Source organism: Alligator sinensis, unplaced genomic scaffold (assembly GCF_000455745.1).
Source record: "Alligator sinensis unplaced genomic scaffold, ASM45574v1 scaffold161_1, whole genome shotgun sequence".
Lineage (NCBI taxonomy): Eukaryota > Metazoa > Chordata > Crocodylia > Alligatoridae > Alligator > Alligator sinensis.
The window spans coordinates 2,674,361-2,683,628 of NW_005841974.1; the positions used below are offsets into that span (position 1 = coordinate 2,674,361).

Genomic DNA, 9,268 nt, shown 5'->3' on the forward strand with positions numbered 1-9,268 from the left:
GTGGGGGGCAGGGGTGGCAGGGGCCTGGCGGTGCCTCCCCAGCCCTCTTCCCCCCTGCCAGTGGCAGCGCTGTGCACCCTCGCCTCTGTGCGCCAGGACTGAGAGGGTCACTGGGTAGGTTGGACTGGGGCACCAGCCCTTTTCCCTGGCACACTTCCTGGTCTCTTGGTGAGCCACATCTGCCCGGTGGTCCCCACACACAGCCCCGGGTGGGCATGGTGGTGGGGCTCCATGCTGCTGCGCAGGGGGACTGGGGCCAGCCCAGCTTTGTAGAGAAAGGGGCTTAGTTGGGGCTTCACCTAGCCCAGGATGGGGTGGGGATGACCAGTCCAATCCTGATCCACTTGTATAGGGGAAGGGGCTTGGCCAGCAGAAGTGACCCTCTTGCACTGTGGGGAAAGGCCAGTGTGAGCACCCCTTCCCTGCAGGGAGAGGTTGCTAAGGAGCTCTTGTCCACATTGGCCTCTTCCCCGGGGAAATGCTGGCAAGAGACCTAAGCCAGGTGCTGGCACATACCACTGCCTTCTGTATCTGTAATAAATGCTTCTGTGAAAGGATTGCAGGTCGTTGTAGTTCATTAAAGCAGCTGTTGGCAGGCATCCAGCTGGGGTGGGGGAGCAGCATCTGTGGGGACATTTTCAGCAACCTACTTCCCTAAGAGGTTTATGTTGTTAGAGGGAAAATTCCCATTTCAGTCATTCATTTTTATCATCTCACTGAATCCAACATGCGCACCAAGGGCTGGCTGGACATGTGAATACTAGTAAGTGGCACAGGGCTGTCCTTGTCCTACTCCTTCTCTCTCCTCCAGCCCATGCACAAACCAGGCAACACAAGCTGACATTTGTCTTTCATCCATCTTTGGCAGGAAAGGGGGAGAACAGGAATGTATTTTTCCAGAAGGAAGGACAGTTTGCTTTCCGATGCCCCTGTGGCCACTCTTGCTCTGCTGCTGGAGTTGTGCGGTCTCAGAGCAATAAAAGACAGCTGCCCCTTTGTTTGCTCTACTTTATTCACAACCACTGTACAGGGAGGTTTTTACATCATCAGTCTGTTCTGTTTTCTACCAGGGCAGAGGCAGAACTTCATATGGCAGCAGCATCTCTCACAGCTCAGCTGGAACAGGTGGGGAGCTGCATGGTAGCCTAGGGCTAGCCACCCCTGGCTCTGGAACAGCAGTCATTGTCTTCAGCATAGGGCAGAGCCTCAGGCAGCCCATGGTGCAAGGCAGAAGGTTTCCCTGATACTAGAACACACAGAGGCATAAGTGCACTTGGGCTTTTTCTGCTGGTTTACAGCTCTGGGTCAAGGGCACCCCAGGAGACAAAAGCATCCATCCACACATAACCTGTGGACTCTTGAGGCTGGGAGCAAAGCAGAGGCAAGAGCTGTCATGAAGGGGAAGGATGTTGGCACACACATTTCCATAGCCCCAGCCCTGCCTTCCGCAAACATGGCCTGGGGCGTCCCTCAGAGACTGAGTCACACTTGCTGCAACTGAAGGAAGGGGAGGTGTGCAGGAATGAAATGCAGTGGGAAAGGCTGGAGGGAGCTGACCTCTTTGCAGCAATCACTGCAAGGAGATGCTCTGAAACAAGGTATGAGGCCCTCCAGACACTGTTGCTATGTATGTGGAGTTGGGCCACTGCCCTGTTGCATACTTTTCCCTTTCTGGTGTGCCCTCCCCCACTCCCTTCAGAGCCAGGCTCCCCCTAGTTCCCTGTAGCTCCTGCAGTCTGAACAAGGGGAGGGACTGTGCAGAGAAGGGGCAGGACTGGGGGGCTGTAAGGTGGTTGATCACATGCCTAGAGCTTTGGCTCAGGCTTCTGCGGCTGAACAAGGATGGATTGACCTCGCAGGTATCGGGCTGGGCCAGGACTCCGTGCCCCTCTAGACCATGAGGCACTCTCACAGAGGCTCCCTGGCCTGCAGAAGTTGAACTGAAAGGGATAAGCAACAGAAGGGGCTTTCTGTTCCCATTGGAAGTTGCTCTCTTCCCCCACAGAGCCCGTGCTGCCTCTGCACCAGGAAGGGAACTACAGCACAGGATTCCCAGCTCACAGCAGGGCCCCTCACTGGACCTCTAGGGCAGCAAGCGCTTGGCTGAGGTAGTCCATGCAAGTCACTCCTGACCAGCCAACTACTGGAAAGACAAAGAAGTGAGACAGTGATGGCTCTTGGCAGGGAGCCCCAAACATTAGAAGAAGCCAGCAAGCCACCACATTGGGCCAGGCCATGGCTGTTCCCCAGGGGCTTGCAGCCACAAACAGGAACTGCTGAGAAAGGGAGCTCAGGGCCCAGTTTTGGGGAAGGAAACATTCCACCCTCCTCCTTCCACCCCCTCTCCTAGTATGTGCCTTTGACCCAGAGCTTAGCCAAGCTTCTGCTCTGCTGGGTAGGGAGTGAATGAGCTGGGAGGTCCCATACACAGGGCTGAGGCCCATGGAACAATCTTTGCCCTGACTCACCATCCGGCTGAAGTCTCCAGCAAACGTCACCCCTTTGTTCGACCGCTGATCCTGGGACCCGGTGCTGCTGCCACTCAGGGAGTTCCGGCGCATGATCCCTGCCAGGGCCAGATGCAGCTGAGGATGGGCCAGCACCAACAGAGACATGGCAGCAGTAGCTGTTGGGACTGAGCCTTCCTCAGACACAGGACAGTAGAGTGCATGCTCTTCAGGCAGCTGGTTAAAGCCATGGCCCACAGCTGTTCTCTATGCAACATGGGGCACAGTCTACCACAGCACCCAGCTCCATGAGGCTGCTTAAGACTTCCCAGGGTGTGTGAGCCCAGTGCTTGGGAGGGCAGGGAGCAGGGTCCTTGGGCGCTAGAAAACAGCTGGTACCTGTGGGCTGCAAGAGTTCCACACGCTGGAGGCTGTTGCGCCTGGATGGGTTGAAGCTGCCTTTGGAGAGGCGGCGCTGGCGGCTAGAGAGCATGGCAGCTGGGGAGACGATGCCTGGGGGTGGCTGCTTTCCCATCCTCAGATACAACTCTTCGATCTCCTTCTTCTGCATGGACTGCAATGTCTGTACTTCCGAGAGATGCCTGGGGGCAGATAGGCCATAAGGGCAGGAGCAGGGGTTGCGGGTCCCTAGGGACCATGTAGATGTGGGTCTGGACAACTGCCTCTTAGCCCAGTTCCCCATAGAGAACAGAGGGAGGGCCTGGAAGAGTGCAGCAACGGTACCTGCCCACACCACCAGGCACCAGAATACACCCTTTCAGCTCCCCTTGGCCCCACTCACTTCTGCCGCAGATTTTGCAACTCTTCCCAGATCTCCTCATCCTCACTCTCGCTGTCATCACTGCTCAGGTAGGAGGAGCTGCGCGAGTAGCTGATCCACACCTGGCTCAACACTGCCTGCTGGGGGTTCTCAATGCCCTCCTCCTGCTCTTCCACTCCAGGCCCATCGTGGTCACTCTCTGCTGGTGCCACTGGTGTCCCCTCCTCAGCCAGCAGGTCGTCTGGGTCCTGTACTGCAGTCTCAGGGACAGAGTCCGAGTCATAGCTGGTGCTCTCCTGTCCATCGGGGGAGCTGGCCACCATAGGCTGGGGGGAGCTGGTGGCTGTCCCAGGTTCCCAAGGCTCTTGCCCACTCTGCTCACTGTCACTCTGGCTCTGTTGATCTGGGGGGCTGTCAGCTGGGTCCTGGGACCGGGTCACCTGGAAGCGACCCAGAACCTGGGGTCTGGCCTCTGACAGTGAGCAGGGAGAAGTGTGAACAAGAGATGGGCTCTGCCTGAGCACAGGTGGGAGCCCTGGCTCAGCAAAGTCCAAGATGCACCCCCTCAGCACTGGTACCCAACCCATAGAAGACCAGGCTGCCTAAGCACACATGCAGCAGCAAGGGGAGCTGCTTGGTGGTCCCTCCATGAAGCAGATACCACTTCTGAGACGCTCCAGCCCCACTCCCCACAGGTCAGGCTGCCCCGCACCTGCATGCTGCACCTCAGCCAAGCAGCAGCAGCATCCCTGCTCCACGTTCCCCACCCATCAGTCTCCTCGCCTGCTCAGCACCTCACCTTCATTGATGGGTGACAGCCGAGTCCTGGGCATGCTGGGTGCAGGTGACTCTGAGACGATCAGGTGGTGACTGGGTTTGGGGGAGCTGAGTGGCACCTGGAAAACAAGGCCCCAGGCAGCATCAGCAAGTGCCAGGCCACTCTCAGCCCCTACCCTGCACAAGATGTCAACAGGATGCCTCTGTGCTGGCTAATGCCTAGCAGCAGGTGGTTCTGCACTGAGCTGCAGCTATTAGCTCAGGCCCTCAGACTCTAAAGAGGTTGCCACAGGCCTAGCTCCCTATTAAGACTTCAAGCCAACCTAGACTGGCCCACCCCAAGGGCAGTGCTTCATCCCTGCAGCTCCACAGCTAGTTCAGTGCACTGGCAGAAACTGCCCCAGGACCATCCCACCATCTCAGTGCTGGAGCACCACAGCCAGGCCCCTCCACATGACCCTACCCGCCAGCAAACACAGGGGGAAGCAGGGAGGGAGGAGGATGGGGGTGGTACTAACTCAGCAGAGGGGGCTTCCTTACTATTCATAAGAGTCAGTATATCCTGGCAGTGCTCCCCAATACCTAGGTTCTTCCCAGGGGTCTGACCAGGCCCCTCCTGCAGCAGCTTGATACTTGGTACAGAGGCAATGCCAAGTCAACCAAATTCTCCAACCCCCTCAGGGGAAGAATAGGATCTAGTCCAGGTACACAGCATCCAGCTCAGCCTGTCTGCCAAGCCCAGACCCCAGCAACAGGCTCTGGGGGCACAGAGAATCTCCACAACCCAGGCAGGGCATGGGGAGCAAAAGAAGCACCTGCTTACCACGCTGCTGTCCAGTCTCTCTGCAGCACTCTGTGATGATAGTGGGTTCTCTGTGGCTTCACAGTTTCCAGGGTCCTGCAAGATTGGAGCAGGCACTGGGGCCCAGAGGGGATGTGGAACCAAGGCAGCAGTACTGGCCTCATCCAGTTTCCCAGTCCCATTGCAGAGCACAGCTGGCTCCACCAGGGCTGACGAGTCAGGGTAGACAAAGTGTGTTGTTCCTGGGTACAGCGCCTGTGGCTCAGAAACTTGTGGTGAGCAGATATGCCCACCTGGACTGGGGGATGACACAGCTGGCAGCAGTGTCTGGGCCACAGTCATCACTGCCAAGGAGAACATGTTGGCCAGCGACAGCAAAGGGGCAGCTGGAGACCAGTGGGGCATGGCTGGTGTGGCACTGGTCACAGGCGGGCTCAGGGGTTCTGGGATGCTCAGCCCTCCCGGAGGCAGCAAGGTGGACGGCTGGGTTGGGAGAGACTGTGCCAGTGCAGGTGGGAAGCCCCCAGTTTCGGCACCGGGAACAGTCTGTGGGAACTGGGAGATGGGTAGCTGGCCTGAGACCAGGCCAGGCGCTGTCAGGAAGGAGGGCCAGCTCTGCACAGCTGCACTAAGGGAACCTGTGGAGGGAGAAGACAGTGAGAACAGCCTTGGGGGGAAAGAGAAAGACAGTTCCCACTGGTGCAATTCCCTCTTCCAAAACTCAAACTCTCTTTCTGCTCAGAGAGACTGCTGCCCCAGTACCTGCAGATGTTCCTGGCAGTGCAGACCACAGCACATTGGGCTGGGTCCCTGGCAAGGGGTCTGCAGAGCTGAAGATGTCATTCTCTGATGGGGAGCTGCTCAGTGAGGGCTGGATCAAAGACTGCATTGACTGGCTAGGGCTGGTGTAGCCCAGATCTGGGACAGAGAGTAAGAGTCATCCCTGGTACCATGCGCAAACACAGCCCCCCACACTGGGCCCAATTTATACTGCCACTCAGACAGCAAAGGCCCATGCCTGCATCTCCCTCTGGCAGGCACAGCCATGCATCTACTGCTTCTTGGGCTCCCAAAAACCCAGATGCCCTGCCATCTTCTCAATGCAAGCCATCCATTACTATGTTGCCAGCAGGCAGCACAGAGCATTCTGACCCACTCCAGGAGAGGATGCGTCACAGACAGATAAGGCAGGCAGTCACTGGTGTGGACACAACCCCTAAGTGGGAGGTGTGGAGATAGGGGTGTCAGTGCCATGCTAACACAAAGCTCGGCAGGACAGAGACATACCGCTTAGCGAGGATGACGAAGAGATGGAGTGGGAGAGTTCCTGCAGCTGTAGCTCCGCCTGCTGACAAAAGACAGAGACTGAGCCAGAGCAAGGGGTGGCATCTGGCTCCAGATGCACTGCATCCTCTCTCAGGCCCCCAGTGCAACCCATTACAGGCACCCATGAATATGTGCAAGACCAACCTGTTGCACCCACCAATCAGCAGGACCCAGGCCTGCGGGGTCAGATGGCAGGGGCCAAGTTCCACTTAGCCTGGGGAAGGGAGATGCCCAGGAAAGACTTGTGGAAGCTGGCTGCTGGGGCTCCCCCCCGTGGCATATCAAAGTGGCATCAATGAGACTGTGGTAGGAATCAGGGAAGCCAGGCTTTGTTCTTCATAGAGAGCTGCTCCCTCTCCCTCCTCCACATCACACAAAGATGGGCAGCTGCCCGCTGGGGGAAGAGGGAAGGGAATAGCTTTGGCCGAAGGGGATGAAGGGCACTCACTGGGCAACTAGCAGCTGCAGCAGTAGCTGCAGCTGCCACAGGTGACAGACTCTCAGCCTCGGGGCTCCCAGCCGCCTCCAAGCTGCTGCTGTGCCCATCCTTGCGCAGCAGGGTCTCTACGCGGTGGATGATGTCCCGGATGCGGTGAATGAACCCTTCCTGCTCTGACTTGAGGATGAACTCACTGTTGACCTGCAGGAGTCAAGGAGGAAGATCATCACTGGGAGAAGCAGCCTGGGGCCCTGTTCCCCAAGCACCAGCACCAAGAACAACAATGCACACTCACCATGACAGCAGCAATCTCCTCAGGGTTGTCACCATCCAGATCAAACTTGAAGGTTACCATCTTGTTGTTGTAAGTCTGCAGCTGGCATTCCACCACCCGGTCACTCTTGTCGGAGATCTGCAGAGCAGGGGCAGGGTTAACTCATGCAGGGGAGGCCTCTGTATGCCACATAATGGCCCCTTCCATCCCTGGACAGCAGAAGGAACTCACCTTGGGGGAGAGCAATTGGGGGAGCCAGGGCTTATTGTCCTAGCCCTCCCTTCTCCCCCTTAGCTGGCAGGCAGCACACCCAATCCCACACCCACCTGCTACACTTACATTTGTGATGCGCAGCCTGGACCTGGCTCGGCGCCGCAGCAATTTTCCCGATGACCGCTTGGCAGGCAGCTTGGTACTCCGCTCACTGGCTGACAGCCCCTCATACCCATCGCTCAGGCCAGATGCCACATCAGATGCATAGCTGTGGTAGAGGCCCCAGTATCAGGCTGCATACAGTTCACTTCCTGTCCTAAGGTCCTTATCAACTGCCCCCTGCTGCCCCACTGGACCCTGAGCCTCTCAGCTCTGAATTCTCCTGCTTTATGACAAGACCTACACAGTCCTAATCTATACCATCTTCCCAGCTCACATCCCTCTGTGACCAGAGCTAGCTCACTCCAGGTGCTACCCTGCCCAGGTGAGACGCTGCTCAGCCCCTCACGCTGGGGGGCTCACATGGCTCCAGCATGCTTTGCCCCCACATGAGGATAAGGTCCAGTCATACCTGTCCACAGGGGAGGAGAACTCGCTGGCTGGTGCAGAAGAAAGGCGCTCGGAGGACATGCTCACTGCAATGCTCTGCAGGGGGTGGGACGACTAGAGTGAGGGCGCAGCACAACTACCTACCAGCCCTGTCCCTACGCTGCACTCCCCCACACCTACATCCCCCACAGCAGAGCCACCTGCTACCCTCTTGCCCCAGCCCAGCCCAAGGCCCTGCTCACCGAGGGGAAGCAGCAGTCTAGTGGAGCAGCAGGTGGGCTGAAGGGTTCCCCTGCAGAGAAACTGCGATGGGACAGGTTGGGGGAGTCCATGAACCCTGAGGAACTCAGGTAACCATCTGTCTCACAGTCAGCTGCAGAAGACAAAGTGGTGTCAGAGGGCTCCTGTGGTGCAGAACTCCTAGCTCCCAGTTTGCTGTGGGGAAACAGCTTTCTGCCCAGGCTCTAGGAACAAGGGCTGGTCGGGCTTTCCCCTGCCCAACTCCACCATGGGAACTGCCATTTTTCAGAAGCAGGGAGAAACCAGGCAGCAACTGCCTGGAGAAACAGCCACCAGAGCAACCAGCTGGCACATTCAGGGCTCCGAGCAACATCAGCTAGATGCCAATACACTCACTGTGAAGCAGGACACTGCCCGCCCCTGCCCCCATGAGCCCCAAATGAGACCTGATATCCCATCTCTGTGGCTGGCCAGTGTAAGGCAGATCCCCCTCCTTCCCACCCCCAAAAATGCTGGGCCATACCCCCCCAAGCAGGAGCCAGGCACTGTCAACATACAGGTGGCAGAAGAGTAGCTGGTATGCCGGTACAGGAAGTGCTGGTGCTGGTCAGCTTCAGGTTCCTCAGGCTCCGGGGGGAAGCTACCGCTGAGCATGGAGTCCCCAGAGCCAGGTGTGGTTGGAGAGGGTGCAGGGGTCCCCGGTGCCAGAGGGGACTTCAACTCCTCCAGCAGCTGCAGGATGCCCTGCTGCTTCTCCCGTTCCTTGCGCTGCAGCTCATCCTGTGCCTGTTTCAGCTTCTCCCGCTTGCGCTTGATGGCCACCACACGGTCCCGCACTGCCTTGGCTACCAGCTTGTAGTCTGCTTCGCACACAAAGCCCAGGGTCACCTGTAGAGGCACAGACCAGCAGCATCAGGTAGCACAGCCCTGCCCTACACTGCCTGGGCCACAGCCTTTCCGGTCTTAGGCTGCAGGCTGGTAGAATAGTTGGGCAACTAAGAAAAGATGGGAACCAGGCACAGGGGAGATTGTGGGCCTTAGAGGCCCCAAGAGGGATATTTATAGGGGAGAGGGGGCAGGAGAGGAAGGTGAGAGTGGTGCTGCTACCCAATCCTCACTCTTGCACCTACCATCTCCTGGGCCACCTCCTCAGCCACGTCCTTGTACAGCTCAAAGAGGAACTCAATGGCATTGTTGTCCTTGTACTTGCCATGAAGCTTCTTGGTGTCGTCCATGCGCAGCCAGAGCTTGAGGCCAGATTTGATGCCATCATCCTCCTCAGCCAGCTCAACATGCACTCCTGTGTCCTCCTGGAAGAAGGAGTGCTCCAGCAGGTCCTGAATGGTGTACCTGCCAGAGACATAGTGGGCTTGGCATGGGGAGGCAGGCTGCCTGGCACAGTTAGGGGGCACTGTAGGGA

General features: G+C 57.8%; 1 protein-coding gene across 1 annotated transcript in view; it reads right to left on the reverse strand.

Moving 5' to 3' along the window:
• Nucleotides 1-994: 994 nt before the first annotated feature.
• The window catches only part of WNK4 (WNK lysine deficient protein kinase 4), a 23,996-nt gene continuing 15,722 nt past the window's right edge, over nt 995-9,268 (reverse strand). Inside the window, exons 7-21 of the mRNA XM_025200741.1 lie at nt 8,979-9,198; nt 8,406-8,736; nt 7,851-7,981; nt 7,631-7,704; nt 7,186-7,327; nt 6,868-6,984; nt 6,582-6,773; nt 6,095-6,152; nt 5,570-5,725; nt 4,829-5,445; nt 4,028-4,124; nt 3,250-3,700; nt 2,847-3,049; nt 2,469-2,566; nt 995-1,246 (exon numbers count right to left, since the gene is read on the reverse strand). Of these exons, the coding sequence (XP_025056526.1) occupies nt 1,106-1,246; nt 2,469-2,566; nt 2,847-3,049; nt 3,250-3,700; nt 4,028-4,124; nt 4,829-5,445; nt 5,570-5,725; nt 6,095-6,152; nt 6,582-6,773; nt 6,868-6,984; nt 7,186-7,327; nt 7,631-7,704; nt 7,851-7,981; nt 8,406-8,736; nt 8,979-9,198 (3,028 nt within the window). The 3' untranslated portion in view covers nt 995-1,105. The remainder of the gene's footprint in view (nt 1,247-2,468; nt 2,567-2,846; nt 3,050-3,249; nt 3,701-4,027; nt 4,125-4,828; nt 5,446-5,569; nt 5,726-6,094; nt 6,153-6,581; nt 6,774-6,867; nt 6,985-7,185; nt 7,328-7,630; nt 7,705-7,850; nt 7,982-8,405; nt 8,737-8,978; nt 9,199-9,268) is intronic.